Raw genomic sequence first — 23,446 nt, 5'->3', positions numbered from 1 at the left:
GTATGGCTAGGGGAAAGAGGGAATTTCTCCCTACACATGCATAGCACACTGAAGTCAGAAAGGAATTCATTCCTAGGATAACAACTGCACTGGTCTGCCCAGGGGCAGCCCATGCATTAGGCAAGATAGAGCCATTTGCAGATCTGACCTCCTCCACACACCCGCCAATGTGCTGTTGCCAGCCCCACCCATGCCACCAACACAGCTTCACTGCACTCACTGCTATACCCTTGCTGCTGCTGGTGGTGGTGCTGCTGCTATTGAATTGTGGCAGCAGCATAGGCACAGGTCAGGGTACAGTCGCAGTGACATGGCTGGAAGCAGTGAGGGTTTGATGATGAGGACAGGGAGTGAGGGACCAGGATCTGCTGGGGGGTGCCAGGGAAGCAGGGGGGGTCATCGGGGCATTTTGCCTACAACAGCAAAGCATCCTGGGTCGGCCCTGGGCCTGTCATATGAAAAAGATCGTCTGTATACTTATTTGAGAGTATTTCCATCAAGCCCAATGGAACTTACTTTTGAAAAATCATAGAGTCATAGAATTGTAAAGTTGGAAGGGACCCTGAGGATCATCTGGTCCAACCCCCTGCAGCTGTCCCATATGGAAACCAAACCTGCAACCTTGGCATTATCAGCACCATGCTCTAACCAATTGAGCTATCCAGGTAGACCTGGATAAACCTGCCTAAAACTGAGGATTCTGAGCTGAGGTAGCCATGTTGAAAATTGGAGGAGGGCAGCCTATGTTCCAGATTAGTTAATTCATCGCACACCGGGTTCTACCCATCATTGGCTCTGGCTCTACTCACTACCAGCATATAACCCTGATGAGATTATAGCAGATATATGCCTTTGACAGAAAAACAGCTGGCCACCCCTGTTTAGGATGACACGTTTGCCAAGAACAAGGGCAGGGGGAGAACAATCCACCATAAGCAGCATGGCCTTTTATAAAGATAAACATTTGCAAGATGAAAGCCTTTATTTACACGAAGGAGACGACGTAGAGTATATATTATCCATGCTTCCTCACACCCTCTATTTACTTGAGCCAACTCACATTCTTTTTTTCCACTTTCTGAGTGCAGAAGTAATGCTGATTAGAACATCAAAGTATTTGTGCCAAAATAATTACTTTTGAGCAGCTAGTAATTAAACCTAAGAAAACATGTCAACAGCCTTGTCAAGTTGGAGCCATTAATTTAGTACTAATCCACGATGAACAACAGAAGTTGGCACTCAGATCTCATAGCTATGAACTTAGCAGACACTCTTAGTCAGGCTCCTTCCACGGACCTGAATCTAAATTGGCCACCAGCATCATTTGTTGCCTCTGAGTCATGAAGGATGCAACTGCCATGTATGTGGTCTTCCTAGATCATACAAACCCAGGCAGCTAACCACAAAACAGCAGATCTGGCAGACTGGTATGTCACATATATACCTGAGGCCATCCTCAGTCTGCTCTTAATCCCCCATCCCAAGAATTCTTATAAGAGTGCTTTAACCCTGGGAAGATTTCCACTGATGTGCCTGGCTTGGTTGGCTCATGTCTGAATAATCCACAGCAACTGCAAATCGCATTTACTACTATTTCTGCCACTCTCATTTCCTATTTTGCACTTCACAGTCCTGCATTATACCTCTAAACTGTAACTGGGAGTGGTGGACCAGAAATTGTAGTTACTCTATTATTTTTCACACGCATTGTTCTAATGTTGCAATACAGTTCTCTGCTCAAAAAATGTACCCAAACATGTATTTTAGGATAAAATGCATACAAATAATGCATATGGGGGGACGACGCTTATGACCTTCTTTAAAATAACAGCTTGGTGCTGAAACAAGAACAAATGGATGAACATATTCAAATCTGACACAGACCAGAAATGACCCATCTATTCATATGCTAGAGAACGTGGGCTAGTGCTTAGCAGAAAGGGGAGAAGAGTGCAGCTGGAGGTCAGGGATTTTGCAGGGGAGAGAAATAAAAAGACAGGCAACAGAGACAGCACATAAGGAGATTCCTCCACCATTCACTGATGTCAGCGGGCATTGTGTGCATAGAAGCTGCAGCATCTGGTTTCTTATTTAACGAAACATGGTGGAAGTAAGCCAGATTTCAAAACTTGGACTAAAAACTTGTTGTTATTACATTAGAACAATTAAACTACAACAGAATGGGTATGCAATGATATGGAGAAACTGGAAGAGCCCCACAGAACCCAACGATAAACACACTCGGCAATGATTTGCCGGCGGCGTGCTTTAAGAAGAAATCATTATGCTGCATTAGTGAAAAACAGGAAGTCAATCGAATTTCTGGCAGAAAATTAAATAAGAGGCAGCATTTCCTACTTACATTTTTAGTTAGAGTCTATAATTAATTTTAGCATGCATTAAAACTCAGCAAAAATCTAATTTTGAAATATTATAAATTCCTATCAAGCATGAATCAACATCCTAGGATAGAGGAAACAGCAAATGCATATCTACTTGATTAGCAAGCAGTTGCAGCCACCCAAATAATCTTAATGTAGAGCCAGCTGACATTGCTACAGTCTGCAATAACTACTTTGCAGCAAAGTTACTAAAGTATGACGATTAAGTAAGATTACTTGTGCTTAAGAGTGTGGGGCCTAATGAAGAACACTTATATGCTACAAGAACAGATGTGGGGAACCTTTGGCCCTCCAGATGTTGCTGAACTACACATCCCACATTGGGCTGATGAGAGCTGCAGAAACATCTGGAGGTCAAAAGGTTGCCCAGCCAAGCCCCAGACATTTTGCCTCCTCTACTACAACCACAAAACACCACAACCACAGATACCACCGTGTGACCACAGTCTCTCCATGGGACTCCAATGACAAGTTCAGACAGCCACTTTTCTTAAAGCAGAAATAGTTTGCTACATTTATCAACTTCTGAAATGAGTAAGGCATTTTCTAAACATGAGGAAAAATTAAGCAGTGTTTTCTATTATTTTTATTTTAAAAAACCCAGCCTTCTAATACCTTTTAACGCTTTTATTAAATTTTTACCCTTATCATACTCAGATAGCTCCATCAGCAGAGCCTGGGACTCAGAGTCATGGATTCAAGCCCCACGTTGGGCAAAAGATTTCTACATTGCAAGTGTTGGTCTAGATGACCCCCAAGTCATCTTGGGTCCCTTCCAAGTCTACAACTCTGTGATTCCATGCAGCATTCATAACTGAGGAAAAGAAATCACACAATCTAATATGCTCACCTTCTATTTGCATCTACTCTCTGCGGCAAACATTCCTTACAATGAATAACAAATGGCCTCTTCCTATAAACAGTGAGGATTTAAAAGGTTATAGCTAATACTTTAAATTGGGCCTGGAAACAGACTAGGAACCAGTGCCCAACTATTTCCTTTGTACTTTGGATGGAGAACTCAGCAGGAACAAAAGTCATGGTTGTATTATTACTGCTACTTTGCATTGTTTAACAAAACAATGGGTGTGCATTTCATAGAAGGGCAGGGGTGTGTCCTACTCGCTAGGTCCATCCAACCATGACACCGTAACTTTTCTGGCCTGGCCATCAATAGGTGTCCCATTTTAATCCTATTCAATGTCCCATGACCAAAATAAAACCAAGCAGTATCTTCACTGTCTCCATGACAGGATTGCCTGGCCCTGAGCAGGACTCGGAGGGTAAAAGGGACGCCATGCTCTCCTTTCAAGGGAACCTGTTGCTATTTTGCTGGCATGGTGCCTGAAACAAAGACAAACACACACCCAGAGTCCATTGTAGTCTACCATGCCACTGTACATAAAAATATTGGCTTCAAATGACTTTCCACAACAGAGGCACAGCATATACAGAAGGAGGCAGAACCTCTTGGTTCAGTAAGCTTCAAAAAATATTATGGACTTCAATAAGTGCCCCAGGGGTGAGGAACCTTTTTGAACCCAATAGTGAGTTAACCTTTTTTGGGGGGAAGGAGAATAGATGCCAATGATGCATGGATCAAGAGGCAAAATTGAGTGAAGGAACACAAGTGATGCTTACTTTTTCAGAGGTTGCTACACATACTTTGACAAACCTACATATACACATACACATACACATGACAAACCTAGACAGCATCTTAAAAAGCAGAGACAACACCTTGCCGACAAAGGTCCGTATAGTTAAAGCTATGGTTTTCCCAGTCGTGATGTATGGAAGTAAGAGCTGGACCGTAAAGAAGGCTGATCGCCGAAGACTTGATACTTTTGAATTATGGTGTTGGAGGAAACACTTGAGAGTCCCATGGACTGCAAGAAGATCAAACCTCTTCATTCTTAAGGAAATCAGCCCTGAGTGCTCACTGGAAGCACAGATCGTGAAGCTGAGGCTCCAATACTTTGGCCACCTCATAAGAAGAGAAGACTCCCTGGAAAAGACCCTGATGTTGGGAAAGATGGAGGGCACAAAGAGAAGGGGACGACAGAGGACGAGATGGTTGGACAGTGTTTTTGAAGCTACCAGCATGAGTTTGACCAAACTGCGGGAGGAAGTGGAAGACAGGAGTGCCTGGTGTGTGACCATGGGGTCACGAAGAGTCGGACATGACTAAACAACTAAACAACAACACACATACTTTCACATGCCTATCGGGAATCACCATGGTAGGAAAGAGGCATTATCACAAAATACCCTAGCCAGGCAAAAGAACTTGAGGATGCTCGTGAGGCATGTGGCCTGGGGACAGGCTCAAGGGCCAGAAAGACAGGCCTGGAGGGGTTTGGGTTTTTCCCCCTGTAGGCTTGCAGGCTTATTAGTTGACCTAATCTTTGAACACTCCCACTCACACAGGGGGAAAAACTCCACCAACACTGCTTTTCATGAAAAACATGCCAGTCTAGTTTTACAGAGCTTCCATTGAAAACCTTAAGGGCTTTCCCGCACACAAGGAGTCAAAGCATGCCCCACCAATCACTTTTCTCTTTCCCCACTTGACAGGCCCACAAATCCCCACAAATACAGATACTTCAGGGCCTATAATCCAGCCGTGTGCCTAGATTAGGAATAGAGCAGTTTTGCTGCGTGTGGTTATGCAGGAGAGCTCTGCCTGTCCCTTTCCCAGTCCCTTGTACTAGATTTGTGCAACAGAAAAAGCCGGCCGCCTCCATAAGGACATAAGCAGAGCCTGCAGGATCAGACCAGTGGCCCAACTAGCCCAGCATCCTATTCTCACAGTGGACAGCCAGATGCCTGTAGGAAGGAAGCCTGTAAGCAAAACCTGAGCACAATAACACTCTCTCCCCTCCTGTGGCTTCCAGCAAAGCCCTTTCCGAGCCTGCAGAGGAGAGGGTGTTGCGGGCAGGACCTCCCACATTCGCGGGGGCTTCCCTTGCCCCCGCGAGAGTTGGGGAATCCCTGTGCGTGCCTGCCACCCAGCCCGCCAATCGGCGGGCCGGGGGGCGTGGCCTGGGGGCTATTTAAGGCCAGGCACGCCCAGGGACCGCCCTCTTTTCCCCTCGCCCAGCAGCTGAGCGGTTTTCCCATCCCACCCACCCTTAGGTTTAGCTAGATCTGACCTTGCTATGGACTCCGGTTGGTCGCCGCAAGGGGCCTGGTAGGAATTTTTCCAAATTGGCGCATTTCCTGCCTTTTGGTTTTTTCGCCTACCTCGTAGCAATCGTCACAACTTTCGCGGTATTGGCGGTTAGGCATTGGCATGGGGCAATTTACAGGAACAAAAAGGAGGGGGGAAGGGAGCGCCATCACCTTCCCCCAAGGAGAAGGGGTAGTCCGGTAGAGGACTCCAGGGGGGCGTGGCCTTGTCCGAAGCCTGGAGAGGTAGGGCCTCCGGCACGCCCCCGAGCGGTGACACCCATGGGATCCTAGTTGGCGTACTTCAACAGGACTCCCGCGGTTTGTGTTCAACCCTTCCCGGTCACCATGCCGGGTAGTCGATAGAAGCCAATGCCTAAGGCCAATACCTTCAATTCCGTAATCAATAAAGTTGTGGCCTTTTATGCCCATTTAACCCTAAACAAATGTGTCTGAGTCTTCATTTCACTTGGGGGAGGAACTTGCCACGCAACTGGTATTCAGCAAATGGAGAGGGGGGGAGAGAAAGGCAAGATAAAAGGATTCATGGATAAGGACCCATTTTACAGGCTGGGGACTAGGAAGAGCAGATTTGGCACTGGTGGTGTTTGGCAGATGCCAAGAGCACTCCTGTGGTGGCATGCCACGGCAAGGAAAGGGTTTGACTCATATCACCACCTAGATTTTGCCTTAAGGCTTCTGCCAGAGAGCCTCTGCTGAAGCAAAATTGACAAAGGGCTTACCCAGACTTTCCTTGGGAGCCTTGTCAGTTTCATCTCTCACCACAATATTATACAGCACAAGGAACACACCACTTCCAAATGATTTAAAAACCAATTGAAAAGTGAGTGTTGCAACATGCCGTGGCAAGGCAGGGGGTAGGGGGAAAACTGTGCCATTCGTAACTAGTCACATCACACCCAATAAGGGTTTAGTGAAACTTGCGTAACTATGCTCCATATAGCAATTTCAACAGAATTGAGTGGTCTACCTAGGCAGAAACATCCCATTTAACCTGGAACCAGACAAACTTGACCTCATGTTTATTACAAAAGGCACAGGATCCAAAGACTCCTGTGAGCACCCGAGTGCTGTCACAAACTCACAAAAACTTGTGCTTCTCTTTTTCCATCCACAGCTACTCAAACTGCATCAGGTGTCACTCCAGATAGTCCTCAAATCTGAAAGCGACTTTTGGGGCAGCATAGAGAGCTGGAAACTTCAGAAACCCACTTCCATAGATTAATCTCACTTTGAGTCCACCCATGTTCTGTTAGATGTTGCCTGTTAGAAGCGTAACTCAAAAAAAAGAAAAAAGAAACACACTTAAAATGTTTTAAATTCTACTTCCTCTAAAGCAAACAAAAATATAACCCCAAACTTATTTACATAAGTATAAGCCTTTAATTACATTCCATGCCTTTGTTGTAACATGATTCAATGTGAATCATATCCAATAAGGTTAAAACAACCAGTGCGGAAGATCTTTGGGGGTAGTGTTGTAGTAAATAAGCTGCTAGCTAGCCAAAATTCCTGTACTACAACATTCCCTTGGCTTTTTCAAAGACAATAAAGGTCTCCTTTTGTTTGTGTAATCACAATTTTTGAATAAAAACACTTCAACTGCTTGGAATCAAGGTGGAGACATTTTATTACCAACATCTTCATTCTGTTTGGAAGCTCAAAGTTTTCATCAGTTGTTGACAAGCATTATTCATAAACCGAATAAAATCCACTAAGGAAACAAAGGGTGGTTGTTGCTTTTTTTAAAAAGGAGAGAGACTAAATTACAGTAGTAATTATAAAGGCTTTGTAATACACAACTAAATTTCCTTATCTGAATGATAATATTCACATAGTAGCAGAAACATAAAAGACAGTCAGTTTATAGTCTTCAATTTCATTTCTAAATGTTACCAATTCACACTTCAGCAATGCTGGTATGGGAGAGGAATTATATGTCATTTGTCCAACCACAAGGAAACAGCTACCCCGCCGCTATGATCAGCCAACCTCTCCAGTGTTAGCTGAAGATAGTTCCTCATTAGCTAGAAGATGTTTCTTTGATGAACATTTCTGATTAGCTGCTATGATGCACACACATCACACATTTAAAGCACATCCTCTTTGCCCAAGAAACCTGAGTAATGTAGTTTACCTTTCACTGAGCTACAATTCCCAACACCCTTAACATGCCACCGTTCCCAGGAATCAGAGGGGAGAGCGTTGCTCTAAATGTAGGCTGTGTACATGGGCTATGACACATCCCACATGACCAGCTTTTTTTGGGGGGGGGGTTAGAGAAATAACAAATTGGGTGTTACAGAATGCAACCAGCAAAGCAGAAAACTGTGTTTGGTAAGTAGCTGGCAGCTCAGGGCAGGTGTGGGAAACCTTTGACCTTCCAGATGCTGCTGAACTCTTATCCTCCCTGGCCATGGGCCATGCTTGCTAGGGCTGATTGGAACTGCAAATTAGCATCTCCAACTATCTGACCTTCAAACAAAACAAAACCCTGTAGTGGCTGTCCCTGAAGTTCTTATTGTTTGAGGATGTAGCCATATGAAAAAGTATGACTCTGACATAAGAAACTCAGGAAGCTGCCTTATATCAAGCCAGACCATGGACCCATTTAGCTCAGTATTATCAACACTGGCAGCAGCTCTCCAGGGATCCCAGAGGGAATCACCAGGAAACTCAACCCTCTGGCTATGCCAGAGATTGAGCATGGGACCTACTCACACAAAGCAGGTGCTGAACCCCTGAGATATGGCACGTATTATAGAGAAACAGGCACAAAGTTGGAGAAAGAGAGAGAAACACTTACCCTCTCCAGAACTATTCCCAACAGTGCTCCAAGCAGGTGGAAAATCTCCATGAGCCATAGCTAGCATGACATCATGATCCAGGGACTGAAAATCCTCCTCCATTAAACCAAACCTGCTGAGAAGTGTCTGGTGACTGGAGGGAGTGAGGCAATCAGCTTGGTTCATCAGAAAACATGCTAACTCATAAGCTGTGTCCCGTTTGAAAGTGACAGACGCAAAGCCCAGAGTCACAAGTATGCCTTCTTTTGTGTACATGACCGCAGAGACAGAAACATTTTCCTGTTCTCCATGAGCTGGGAAAAAAAAGTACAAGAAATATTAGCCATTAAACACTCAATGGTTTCAGGAGATAGACAAACAGATTCATTCCTACACACTGTCTTAAATAATGGAAAGTTAGACTTATCATGAACTTCTAAGCAGGAGAACAGGCAAGAAAGTTTTGACCCATCCTCTGGTTGAAAGCAGGGCCAGCAAGTCTGATGTCCTTCCTGAAAAGGAGGCTCTTCCCATACTCAGGACATGACCTCAGCCATACAAAAAACAACAACAAGCAGCTCAGAGACCTAGATCCCCAAGGACCTCATTGTTCTAGTTTCCCTCTAGGCCAATAGAGAGAATAATGGGTGGTAGAGAGGGCCCACTTACAACCTCTTCATGGACCAGAAGGCCAATGGGGGGGGGGTGGACTGCTCAAGTCAAACAAGGCAGCTACAGCTGAGGTGACAAAGGTTCCAGAGTCTCCCCAAATGGCAAGCTTTTACTAGTGTGACAGGGATCTCTCCTGCAAGCCGCAATTCCTTAACATCCTCCCTTTCCTGGGTCTATAACCAGACAGCTGCAGAAGTTGCAGAATCCTTGAAAACGAGGTCCCAGGGCAGAACATCATACAGGAAAGCATTAGCCCAGGGACAGGAGACTTGTAGCCCACCAACTAGTGCTGGAATACAACTCCCCTCATCTTTGGCCTTGCTGGCTGGGGCTGATGGGAACTGGGATCCACAACACCCAGAAGGACATCCCTGGGTTAGTCCATTCTCCAGTCAGAGGTGGAACAAGAAATTATAATGTCCCTTCTGTGGAAGTGGCTTCCCCCATATCCAGTTTTGTTTTGTTTTGTTTCTTTTGTCTTAGCCTTCAATGAGAACAGAGACTCTTTGTTGTTCTCGAACAGTGCTTAAAAGTGAAGTCAGTATTTTTATTTATTTTTATTTTGTTCATAAGGTTTTTGTCTCTCCTCCCCACCCAGTTTCTAACATTTCTAGCTAGCTGGAAAAGGGACGTTTTCTGGATATTTTTTTACTGGGACCCAGATACAGAGGGCTCACTGCTGCAAGGTTCATGAAGGGCTCCTTGCTCATTCATTCTATAATTTTGTTTTCATGCTGAGCAAGCACAAGACTTTGTACTCAGCACAAAGTCCCATCTTTTCATTTTTTAAAAAAACACAAGAAATGAATAAATCAAGTTTCTATCCTTTAAGACTATAACAATATGCTTTAGAGTATGCAGCCAATGCTTAGGGCAATGAGAGGCAGTGGAGAGAGCAAGCGGAACAGATTTTTCAGTGGTTTCAGGAATTGGGTCCTCAATGCTTTCTTTTCTCCCAATGATTAACAGAAGCAGCAAAGATTTTATAAGATTTGTAAACCCATTAACTGAGTTTGCAAAATGCATGCTACTCACACGACAGTTTGCATGATGGAAAATAAGTAAAGAGCAAGAAACTTCAAAACAAAACAAAATAAAAATTCCTTCCAGTAGCACCTTAAAGGTAAAGGACCCCTGACCATTAGGTCCAGTCGTGACCGACTCTGGGGTTGCGGCACTCATCTTGCTTTATTGGCCAAGGGAGCCTCAGAGACCAACCAAGTTTGTTATTGGTATGAGCTTTCGTGCGCATGCACACTTCTTCAGATACATGCACATGAAAGCTCATACCAATAACAAACTTAGTTGGTCTCTAAGGTTCTACTGGAAGGAATGTTTTTTTAAAAAAAAATGTTTCAACTACGGCAGACCAACACGGCTACCTACCTGTAAAAAGAAACTTCAGTTGCCTTGGAACAGTTTTTTCCCCCCTTTGAAATCAACGCATACTAAGCCATGATTAAGAGAATTCTGCCAGGTATTTTGATTTGATGGATTAAAGCAGGCTATAGAAATATGTCTTCCTACAGGTGTGAGCAGTGCTTTTTTTCTGGGGGGGATACAGGAGTACGCATACCCCTAAACATTTTGTGAATCTAAGTTTGGCCTCATTGAGGAGCAGTATTTCAATATGAATAGGAAAATGAGAGTACCACTAAACATTTTTTTTTAAAGTAAAAAAGCACTGGGTGTGAGTGTGTAACCAAGAAGCACGCAGAGAACACAAAAAGTTGCAGTAGCGATGAGGATGCTTCACATAAAAACAAAAGCACCTTCCTCTTCTTTGCTCAGCAGCAGCAATTGCTGAAGAGCAAGCCAACCTGCTCCAGGCAATAGGAGGCTGTCTAGCCATCCAGATCAGAACTCTGCCTGCTTCTCAGCTCACCATCATTGCATGAGGCAAGTGAGGGCAGAGGAGCCTTTCCTATGATTGCTTCAGCCAGAAGTACAAGAGAGGACAACTGAAGCCAAAAACATTATTTGTGGCAGTTCTGCAGAGCTATTATATCCTAAGCAACACGTATCACACTCAAAGCCTACCTCTGAGTTGTTGTGAGGATACAGAGATGAGCCATGCATTCCCTTGGAGGGATGATAAGATCAGTATTCATAGTAATAAATCATATACTAGAAGCAATACTTATTATCAGTATTATTAATAACAACAGCAACCAGATTTGCCTGTTTGCCATACACAAACTGAGTGAAGTGGAGTTTGCCACAGTGGCTTTGCTATGTGAGGAGAAGCCACAGCACCTCTTTTTGTGGCAGCTCCCTCACTGCCTTAAGGCTTCTGTCACGATAAACATAAAAACATCAGAATTCACTGGCTATCCCTTGCAAGAATAAAAACACCGAGAAGACAGTCAGAATGTGTAGTGTAACTGCAAGACTCACCTGGAACAATAGATTCGAGGGACTTATCAGTAACGTGCTTGGCTAAAACCACATGTCTCTGGATTGAGCCACTGTAAACAAAGTAGAATTCAGCATCCTCTGGGAGATTTTTGTCAAATGTTCCATATATAGTGCTCTGTCCCTAGAAAAGGAATGCAACTTTGTTGAGCTGTATCATAGAGTATAGGTCTGCCTTTCTTTAAAACCTACATCATGAAAATTATTCTTATGAAAAGTGTGGTCTATAAATATTTAAGTAAATACATAAATAAATAACCTATCAGTTCAAAGAAAAGGTAACATGTGTGAGGCGGCAATAATCTACTTTGAACTTCCACTGATATAATCGGAAAACTCAAAACACTTGCATAAATCTTTCCTATTGAAATAAATGGGATTTCAGATAGATTATGCCCCCTCACAAGTAAACAATTTTAATTCAGTTCAAACCAATTCCTGCCACTGTTAAACACATATAAACAAGTAAAAACCATATGTTGGCTCACCTAGTATAATAGCTTCAGCATATACATTTATATATAAAACATATTAGATTTATTCCAAATGATTTGATTAAATCCTAAACATTTTGTTGATAAAATTTGTGTTCACTGCTTTTATATTAACACTTCTAAATTTATGCTAGTTCTAACAGAGATCAACCCACACATCTTCTAAGCAACTGAAATTAACAAGTCAAGACAAGCCCTTCATGCATCAACAATAAAGCACAGTAAAAAGATTTATTTTAAAAAAGAAGTCAGAATACAACAGCAAAACATCTGGTATATTTTAGGGAGGAAATTCAGATGGAACTGTGTTTCCTTAAGGCTTAAGGGAAGAACTGCTTGCTTCACAAAAAGTTCCTGGTTGCTACAGTTACTTTTAATAAACCTCAGACAGAATTGTCCTGAAGTGACTGAAGCAGCTTGGTCAGGAAAACAAACTGCATAAAGAGTTGACAAGGCGTTCACTGTTAAAAATAACATTTTAGCACATCCATCCCAAGACAGTTCTCCTAGGTAAGAGAAGGGGAATTTGTGGCTCTTCCATTGTTCTTGGGGCACAATGCCCACCCTCCCTGACCATTAGCCAAGCCGGCTAAGGCTGGTGGGAGTTGGAGTGGCAACATCTAGAGGGTTGCAGGTTGCCCATGTGCACTGTAGGTCAATGAACCAGAAAAGAGCGCGCATGAGAAACTTAAGGCAAAACACTAGCTTGCATCTCAATCCAACAAGATGCTACAGCAACACAATGAACTGAATGCACTGGTATTGCTATTGTGGCATCATGCCTGAGGCATAAGAAATAGATCCATCTTGTGATACACCCCAAATCTATAGTGAAATCTCTTCTAAAGGTAAAGGTAAAGGGACCCCTGACCATTAGGTCCAGTCGTGGCCGACTCTGGGGTTGCGATGCTCATCTCGGTTTATTGGCCGAGGGAGCCGGCGTACAGCTTCCGGGTCATGTGGCCAGCATGACTAAGCCGCTTCTGGCGAACCAGAGCAGCGCACAGAAACGGCGTTTACCTTCCCATTGGAGCGGTACCTATTTATCTACTTGCACTTTGACGTGCTTTCGAACTGCTAGGTTGGCAGGAGCAGGGACCGAACAACGGGAGCTCCGTCGCGGGGATTCAAACCGCTGACCTTCTGATCGGCAAGTCCTAGGCTCTGTGGTTTAACCCACAGTCACAAACTATCAAGGAGAATGTTGAGCAAAATGAGGGAGAGGAAGGGAAAGAGCAAAAGTTGGCATGATGCTAAAGCAGTCTTAACATGGGGAGAGTTGGGGGAGTTGGGTAGACTTAATCAGATTAGCCTCTGCTAGGTGATAGCAAATTTTGGGCTGCACTGCCAGCTGCTGGAAGAAACAATCTTGGTAGATCCCTCCATTTGGGGAGAATAGTAAGCTTGGAAGGATCCATTTCCACCATTAATTAGAATTTATCACGTTGGATGTGTATTAGTACTACATAATTGTGTTTTGAACATCCATGAAGCCCAAACCATCTCCTCAGGTCTCCTGATAACATCTGGTTAAAAATGCACCACATCACATCATTGCATCCAGGGTTTCCAGGCCTCTTCCATGAAACATATCAAATAAATTGAAGCAAAAAAAACAACTGTAAAGATGTCACATCTTGCCACCTTTAAACGTTTGCTGAAAAAATACAGGTGAGCAGCAGCCACAGATTCCTTGCAATCTGTAGTTTGGGCCTGAGGCCATTGGGTAAAGTCATCAATAACATGGTGGAAAGTGCCACACCAAGGCAACACTCAGTTATAACTGCAATTTTTATCCAAACTTGGTCATGCAATCTTATTTTCTATCTGTGTATGATTAGGAAATAGGATACAAGTGCACTAATGTATAATGAATCAGACTCAACTCAGGAAATGATGACTGTAAAGTAGTGCAGAGGATACAAATAATGTAAGCCTTTCCTAGTACGTATCTCAGATACGCATAACTAGAGTGATTCTTCATGCACACTGTACCTGGATGTTAATCTGTGGAGAAGTGCTTTTTCACCATGGAAATTCAAAATATTCTGTATGAGTGTGCGCACGTGTGTGTTTAGCTTTCCCACACCAGTTTGCTGTTTCTTTGCAAGCCAAATGGCTACAGCTTTGGCATTATTTTTGTTTGGAAAACAGCTTTTTTCAACTTTCTAGTAAGAGAGCTATCAGGCAGCTAATTACAGTAGATTTGTCTATGTAACAGCATCATCAAACACAAGCAAAGCTAATTCAGAGCCATTGGATACAATCACACGCCATGGTAAACCATAGTTACTATTTTCTGTTTACACCTTTCTTGACTGTTGATACACTTTTCTTTTTGGGTTCTGGCTACTACAGTTGCTGAAATTCTACATCATGAGCATGACTATCTGGATGTTTTTTGTTTTTAAAGGGCTATATGTATATTCTGAATCACTTTGAGATTCATAAACGAAAAGCAGTATGTAAGTTTTTAAAATAAACAAGTAGTGCCACTCTGAACGCTACAGGGCACTTTGCCCAATGCTTCCTCAAACCTAGAGTCAACCCTGGGCACCTCACTAATAAATTTAGGCAATACATCTCCCAAATGTCATCCCACAGTGGTACATGGTTAACTGGCATACATAACTCAACTGCAGTTCTTTCTTTTTCTAGTAAGTGCTCACAGTATAAACACCAAAGCACCACACAATCATTTCAAATATTAACACGCCCCCCCCCCAAAAACCACAAGTGCAGCAAATTATAAAACAACAGGACAAAAATTAAGTTTTATATCAAAATTCCTACAAGTATTTCATAAATGCTGGCATCTGGCATCCAAACAGTAGTAATAAAAGACTTTCATAATTAGAATGTATGTGTGTGATATGTGTGTGTGTTCCTGGCCTGGAGGTGACACCTAACTCCATTTGTGTCAGTCTGACACACCCTTGCACCTGGAATCAGCTTTCTCCCTACATCTCCTTCATATCTGTGTTTATACACAGGAAAAGGCTTTTGAGGCTTACAGGTGAGCAGAGCACATCCTGCCACTTTACGTAAGAGTACTGTAACTCTACTTCATGTACAATGATACATCCCAACCTCATGCGCTCCAGATTTTTTTGGACTACAACTCCCATCAGCCCCAGCGATTGTGGTCATTGTTCAGGGATGAAAGGAACTACAGACCAACGCTGCAGGCTGAGAGAGGCTGATCTAAATCATATTCAACTCCCTGTTCTTGCCATACCTGTTTTAACACCACCTGCACCTCCTGAGGTTGTTCTGTATTCCCCTCAGGACTTTTCTGGGCCATAAGAAAGACTCCTACAAGTAACCATCCAAAGTAGCACCTTCTCTCACAGGAACCTGCCCATTTCCAGTCCTTCTGCCCTTGGCAGCCAGGTGGGTAATGAACCTTCTTGGTTGTGGTGCCTTTTCTGCAGGAAATTCTACCCAGGGAGGCTCACCTGGCAATAACCCTCAGTGGCTTTTAAGAAACAGGAGACAACTATTTTATCTATTCTAGGCCAATAATCTAGCCCAGTATTGTCCACTCTGACTGGCAGCACCTCTTAGGGGGTCTCAGGCATTAAGAGCTACCTAATCTAACCCTTTTAACTGGAAATGCCAGGAACTGAACCTGGGACCTTGGCTAGCTTTTTCTGAAAAGGGAGCAGTAGGCAAATAAATTTGGGAACCTCTGGACTATATGATCTTCAGAGTCCCTTCCAATTCTACAATTTTATGATTCTATTATTCTGTTGCATCTCAGGGGGGTCCATTTAGATCTCTCTGGGTCTACAAACCCAGATTCAACTGTGCGGAACCCCACCAGTTCAAACTTTAAAAGGAAAGGAAAAGTGGGTTCAGTATAGTCAGCCCTGTTGTTGTTGTTGTTGTTGTTGTTGTTAACTGAGTAAGTATACAGCCTACCCAAATTCCCAGGGGGGCTTACAGATTTCAAAACCAGAAGAATCTATAAGAACACCACGTACCTACAGGACCGCCTCTCCTGGTATGCCCCGTGGAGGACCTTAAGGTCCACAAATGACAACATTTTTGAGGTCCCAAGTCACAAGGTTGGTCTCAACCAAGGCCAGGGCCTTTTCAGTACTGGCCCCGACTTGGTGGAACGCTCTGTCACAAGAGACTAGGGCCCTGTGGGACTTGACATCTTTCCGCAAGGCCTGCAAGACCTCAGAGCTGTTCCGCCTGGCCTTTGGTTTGGACTCAGTCTGACCCTTATGTTTCCCTCCCCTTATGGTTTTGACTTTTAAAACGTGGCTGCATTTTAAATTGCATTTTAACCTGTATTTTAAATTGGGGTTTTTTATTCTTTTTGTTTTCCCCCCCCCCCTATTATATTTTTACTGAAATTTTATTGGTGTTAGCTGCCCTGAGCCCGGCTCTGGCCGGGGAGGGCAGGGTATAGATAAAAATTATTATTATTATTATTATTAAATAAAAACCTTCCAGCCAAGGAAAAACAGAGCAAATCAAATTAAAAGACCAGAGAAAACTAAAAGGGTTTTGCCTGCTGCTGAACCACACTGAAGTAGGCATCAGACAAGCATCCCTATGAAAAGCATTCCACAATTGGGGCACCACCACTAAGAAGGCCCTTTCCCTGGTAAAGCACACCACCATGACCATATGTCTCAAAGAGCAAAACCCTGTGTGGTCCAGTTTCTTTCTTTTGCTTATGATGAGATGTTGAAGCTCCGAAAGGAAAAAAAAATAAATAGCAGCAGCAGGAAGTAATAAGGCAGAGAGTGCCCTTTCTCCCTCCTCCTGCTTCTGCTTGGTCTGATCAGTGTTTGCCCTTTCTCCCTGCTTTCTCCAGCTTCACACTTTGTCTTGATCTTATCTTCACCAAGTCTCCAACTGCCTCATCTGGCATCTGCTTAGTATATGTCCACCTGGTTTTCATTCAGCTTGGCTACAAAGACTGGATTGGAACTGAATTGTGTACACTGGATTTCTGATGCAACTTTACTTTTGAGATCATAACAGAGTCCCAAGCCAAATCTTGATACATCACACCTCTGTTATAATTAAATTATAATTAAATCTGAGCTCCAGGCAAAGTAATTTCAAAGGCTGAGTTTAATTGAGAACACTCTTTGAAAGTGATATGTCTTAAGAAGCCTATTGACATCTTCCTGCTTGGAAAAAAATCACATAGTCACAGAGATTGCTGTCGCAAGGTCTTCCCAGATCTAGAATAAAAAGTTTGCAATGCCTAGCCAGATGAAGACACAGAGAGTTTGCCTTGGCCAAACAGATTACCTGGAATTTCAAAACCAGCCAGGGACAAAAGTGGCCTTCCAAGTTTTAGGCTTAACAACAGACGGGCAAAATCTTTCAGTATTCAATACTGCCATATTTGCCTGACACGTTTAAAAGCTAATACCTACCCCTTTTGCTCAACCAAGGGCTGTGTGCTCTGCCAGATCAAAATTTAGCAAACATTACTATGGAACTGCAGTGTCTTCTCTATGGATCTCTGTTGCTATAGAATAAAGGACATTTCTTTCAAATAAGGGCTATGCAGGATTAGCAAATAAAACACACACTATGGCTTTAGCTTAGAGTTACCTATAGTTACCTAAACTGCTATGGTAAGACATCTGTATGGTAGACTTATTTGTGTTGAACTAGGACTTAGGAGACAGCTTCAAATACACACGCAACCATGAATGTGAGCAGCCCTGAGCAAGTCACTATCTCATTGCCTAACCCTCCTCACAGGGTTGTTGTATTGACAAAAGCAAGGTGGTTACAAACACTACCGTGAGCTCCTGAGAGGAAATGGAGAAAACAAACAGAACAGGACCAGACTATCTGAAAGACACCATACTTCCGTATGAGCCTGCCCAGGTTTTAAGATCCTTGGAGGAGACTCTTCTGTTTGTCCTGACAACTTATAGCAGGAATCCAGAAAAGGGTCTTCTCAGTGGTTGCTCCCAGGCTCTAGAATTTTGTGCTAACTGGTGCCTGGATAGCCCTATCTCCAAAGCCCTTTTGCCAGCATGACGTTGTTACTGAAATACACCTTTTGCCCATAAGCTGATTTGTAAACATGTTGAAATTGGTTTTAACTGTTTGCTTTTATTGCCTTTAGTGATACTTTAAAAATAATTAGCTGTTGTGGTTGTGTGCATGCGGTACATATGTAGACTTATCAATGAACAATTTAATAAGCCCAGCGGTTGCTATGAGCAAGAATAGAAAAACCTGAACCATCAAAGACGTGAAATAAAAGAAGGAAGGAGTGGAAGTTTAGTAACCCAAATCGAGTAGCAACCGTGCAGCCTGTAAATATCACGGAGAAGAAAGAATAAAACGAAGAGAAGAATTAAAACCAAAAGGCATCTAATTTACAATTGTGTGTCAATACATGGGAAGATTAGAACATTTGCTGATGTTTTGTTTAAGGAAAGTCACGTGACTACTTGTATGAATAGAGTGAAATATGATACAGCAAACCTAAGCAGGTATTGAAACAACCATGACCTAAATGGGGTGGTGATGAAGAAAACACTACCAAGCCAAGCCTAGAGAGTCACAAAGAGAAGGCAAAGCTATTCAATGCTTTAACTGCCACGACACTTAATACCTACTGTAATTCCTTTCAGCACAAACTTTCATAGGGAAGAGTACACTTATCATTCAGATATGGAGAGCTGCATGTCCCCATTTTATTTATTTATTTATAACATCTATACTCCACCTTTCTTCAAAGGAGCTCAAGATGGCATATATGGCTTCCTTTTTATCTTCACAACAACCCTGTGAGGTAGGTTAGGCCAGGAGACCATGACTATCCCACATCCCAAGAGGTCACCCAGTGAGCTTCATGTCTGACTCAATATTTGTACCCTGGTCTCCCAGGTCACGGGGAACGTGGGTGGCGCTGTGGGTTAAACCACAGAGCCTAGGGCTTGCCGATCAGGTCGGCGGTTCGAATCCCCACGACGGGGTGAGCTCCCGTTGCTCGGTCCCTGCTCCTGCCAACCTAGCAGTTCGAAAGCACATCAAAGTGCAAATAGATAAATGGGTACTGCTCCAGCAGGAAGATAAATGGCGTTTCCGTGCGCTGCTCTGGTTCGCCAGAAGCGGCTTAGTCATGCTGGCCACATGACCCGGAAGCTGTCTACAGAGAAACACCGGCTCTCTCGGCCTATAGAGTGAGATGAGCACCGCAACCCCAGAGTCAGCCACGACTGGACCTAATGGTCAGGGGTCCCTTTACCTTTACCTCCCAGGTCACAGTCTGACACTCTTACCACTACACACTGAGCTCTTATATATCTTATGAAGCATAGTGAACAGTTGAATATAGTAATAATCTGGTATTGACATGTGACACTTGCCAAAAAGGGTGGGCCAATTTATAGTAACTAGAACTAACTAGAGAGAGGTAACAGAGACCAGGCCTACTAACTGCCCTCCTTACCAGCTGACAAGAAGGAGAGCTATAGACCACTTGAGACACATTTCTCCCTAACATGTGTAGTTGAGGACAGAGAGAAACCTTAGGGTTTGAAACTGGTTATAAAACTTAGTCTGTGTGCATATAAGAAGAGTCTAATAAATGGATTGCAATACATGTTGGTTTTCTGCAATTTAAGATTTGTATTTCTACATGTTCGTTAGGATCTTCATAAAGAGCAAAAGGGGGAAAATAGTGCAGTAATAACTGCCACACCACAAAAGAACTCTGCGTAAACTAGAACAGAGAGATCAAATGAAAAGTCCAAGTGAAGTTTGACAACTCCATGACTGAACTGTACAAATACTCTGATAAGAATATAGTTACAATTCTAATTTGCCAACCAAAACCAACAAGGTAGGTAAGTTATCTGCCAAGTACAAAGGGATCAAAAGAACTTCACAATGCCTGTACAAGTACAGGAGGGAGGAAAACAGATTAGGCATATCAAGAAATAGTTCACTAAAATAAATGTGTGCCTTTGTCATTGTAGAATAAATGCATATTGTCATCTGATAAAATAACCTTTCTAAAACTAGTTCACACATTTCCCACTGCCTGATAAGCCTGCTTGCTGCTAGCAATGATACAGGGCTTAACCAGTCCACACTAAAAACTCACACCTCTTGGGAGTGCCAATAGAATTTGTACAACTCACATTCATTTCAATAGGACTTGAGCAAGAATGGCTGCCCAGCGGACAGGAGCTGCTTTTATTTGTTCCATGAAAGTTTAACATTATTCTGAAAAGGCCAACTGCATTCTCTGAAATGTGCGCCAGTGCCCATGACTGAGCTTGAGAATTAAAATCTAACTTTGTGTGAGATGAACACAAAGCCTTCCTAATTCCAAATGTGTAGGCTGAGCTGCAGTCACTCAGTAGTTAAGGAAAAGCACTTTGCATGGGCTCAGAACAGATTTTAAAAAATCCTTCTTCACTCAGTTAAACTACACAATTTGCTCTCACAGGAGGTGGTGATACCTACCAATTTGGATGGCTTTAAATGAGGCTTGGACAAATTCATGGAGGGACAGGGCTACTGACAGCTTCTAGCCATGATGGCTAAGTCCTACCTTCACTGTCAGATGCAACATGCCTCTGGATACCAGCTGCTGAGGAGTGCTGGTGAACAGAGTGCTGCTGCTACACTCATGTCCAGCTTGCAGGCTTCCCACAGGGATCTGGTTGGCCATTGTGTGAACAGGATGCTGGACCTGGTTGCAATCCAGCAGACTCATCTCATGTCCTTAAGAACCCTCCTTTATTACTCATACATTCCAGGTCTTGGACATAGCACACTGGAAGGTTGTTGGTGTTGGCATCCATCTGTCACTGGTAAGTGATTATAGTGTTTACATCAGCCTTAACTCATATTAAGGCCTGTCTACGGTGCCAGTTCCCTATTTACAGTATATAACAGAAATCTCTCAGTGGAATACTTCGGGTTACAGATGCTTCAGGTGGTGTGTTTTCGGGTTGTGCACCGCGCCGAACCCAGAAGTACCAAAATGGGTTACTTCTGGGTTTTGGCGCTCGCACATGCTCAGAAGCGCTAAATCGTGCTTTGCGCATGCGCAGAAGTGCCAAATCGTGGCCCGCACGTGTGCAGATGCGGCGCTGTGGGTTGCAAACACTACGGGTTGCAAACGTGCCTCCCACATGGCTCACGTTCGCAACCCAAGCGTCCACTGTACACTGATAGCCTTTCTCTGCCTCCAGCTCCTCTCCTGTAAGGCCCAGCATTCAAATGACCTCCCCAACCCTGAGCCAAATTTTATCCAAATCCTTGCAGAAATAGTTTTAGAGAGCTTAAAATGGGGTGGTGCTGTTTCTAAAACAAGGTGAACATTGCTAAATGCAGTGCAAGTCCTCTTACATAACAGGCATTTTACGTAATAGCAGGTTGGTGTTGGGATTCAAGCATGCCAAAGGGCTTGTGCTTACCCACTGGGATGTCTGATCTGTGTGGAAAGGCCAGAGGTGGCCCAAGGCTTTTTCATTATAGTCAAACCTCGGTTGTCGAACATAATCAGTTCCGGAAGGCTTCCAAAACGTTTGACAACCAAATTGTGGCTTCCAATTGGTTGCAAGAGTTTCCTGCACTCAGAGGAAGCCAAGTCGGACATTTGGCTTCTGAAAAACGTTTGAAAACCGGAGCATTTACTTCCGGGGTTTCGGCGTTCAGGAACCAAAACGTTCCAAAACGGAGCCGTTCAGGAGCCAAGGTCTGACTGTACTCCTCTTGTCTTAAAGAGATTTGAAAAACTATATTAGGTTTCTCATCCGTCTTACTATGCCAATTGACTCTTTTAAATGACTAGGACCTTGGGGAGGGACCAGAGCTCCATTGTAGAGCTAGTGGGTCAGTCATGGGCATCTCCAGCTAAAAGAGGTGGCAGCAGGTAATCTACAAGATTCTAGGCCACTGGTGACAGTCAGAGTGGTACTGGAAGTGCTGGGGTACAACTCAGTTTGTACTGGACACTGATGTGTCTGTATGGGAAAGAGTAGAAGAGAGAAAAGGAAACCTCCAAGTTTCCTAGACTGTCCTATCTGACCTTCCATGAGGTGCTAAATTGATACTCTTACTGACCTCATTTTCTACTTCCATCTTCATCCTCACCTTGGGAGAGGAGACATTTTGTGTGTCTCTGCTGCTGAGATGCAAGAGAAAGCATAGCTCAAGGAATCTCCACCTCAGTTAGATACAACTAGGAACTTTTCTATCAAGCATGCCTTTCTAGTAAATAAATGTAGATTTCTTACTTTCCTAAACTCAGAGGCTCAGTGTGCTTTTATCCAGGGTAAAACACACTCCTCCAACAGGGAATCAGTATGAAGTTCAACTTCTGAGGAGAGCTTTAGCTCCAAAGGCCAACAAGCAGAATAGGGAACCAGTGACCCTCAAAATGTGGCTGAATTACAGCTCCCGTCATCCTTGGTCATTTACTATGCTGGCAGAGACTGATGGAACCTGAAGTCCAACAACATGTGGAGGTCCGCAAGCTCCCTATCCCTGCACTAAACTATACTGAGCTAGATGAACAAGTAGTCTGACCAGCTTCGTCTGTTCCTAGGAGATCAGTATTTATTTACAGCGACCACAATCGGGAAAACCTGTTGTATGCACTCAGATTCTTCCATGTGGCCAGTGGGAATGCACAACTTCCTTTCTTCCTTTGCCCACCGCCATGCTATATCAGGGAGTGATGTGAAGCAGCCAGGAGTTTCTAAAGCAATTTGCCACACAGCTTGAAGGGGAGGTGGAAGGCTATGATGAATTCAATACCAAAGAGATGGTTATATGTGTCTCCGGGTTAATTAGATTGTGGCAAATAGTACTGTCTCTCCTGAGCCACAATTAACAGCATGATATGTGATGCATAAGCAACTCCATTTAATTATATCTTTGATTCAATAATCCACTTGCACTGTGGCTGCAGAGCCTGTAGATGGAAGGATCCAATGGAGCCCGGTTGTTCTCTCTCTCTCTCTCTCTCTCTCTCTCTCACACACACACACATAAAGGCCACACAATGGATGTTAGAAGGAATACCAGTCCATGCCTTCTATATCCCTCCCTTTCCATGCCTTACAAATTAATTGTTCTCCAAAGCAGGGAGAGGGATGGATAAAGATATGAAGGGTTTGTGCACAGACCTTAGACTGGTGTCCTCCAGCTCTTTTGGACTACATCTACTTTCAGCCCCAGCCAGTGTAACCAATGGGCAGGAATGCTGAGAGTTGTAGTCCTAAACGGTTGTTAGCTATCCCTTCCTTAGACTCTTGTTTCTTCTCTCTCCCATCACACTGCTTCCATGACACACATATCCATGAACGTTTGTAGGTATAGATATAGTCCTATCAGTAACCTCTGCCTGCATGGTGGATTGTGCCCGCTGTAACTACATGATTTCTGGAAAATACATTAATTCTATAGTGACAACAACAAAATCAGAATTTGACTACCTCAATAAGCATGACAGTTATAAAAATAA

General features: G+C 43.5%; 1 protein-coding gene across 6 annotated transcripts in view; it reads right to left on the bottom strand.

The window, feature by feature from the left end:
• Window positions 1-23,446, bottom strand: part of ARHGEF28 (Rho guanine nucleotide exchange factor 28) — a 132,619-nt gene that overhangs the window by 93,521 nt on the left and 15,652 nt on the right. For all 6 annotated transcript variants that reach the window (XM_083703096.1, XM_083703093.1, XM_083703094.1 and 3 more), the window contains exons 3-4: window positions 11,450-11,591; window positions 8,401-8,694 (exon numbers count right to left, since the gene is read on the bottom strand). In XM_083703096.1, the coding sequence (XP_083559222.1) occupies window positions 8,401-8,694; window positions 11,450-11,591 (436 nt within the window). The remainder of the gene's footprint in view (window positions 1-8,400; window positions 8,695-11,449; window positions 11,592-23,446) is intronic.

The sequence above is a fragment of the Podarcis gaigeae genome (assembly GCF_964106915.1).
Source record: "Podarcis gaigeae genome assembly, chromosome: 11".
Taxonomy (NCBI): domain Eukaryota; kingdom Metazoa; phylum Chordata; class Lepidosauria; order Squamata; family Lacertidae; genus Podarcis; species Podarcis gaigeae.
Note: the sequence above shows the minus strand (reverse complement) of the source record. Positions and strands in the feature narration are given on the sequence as shown.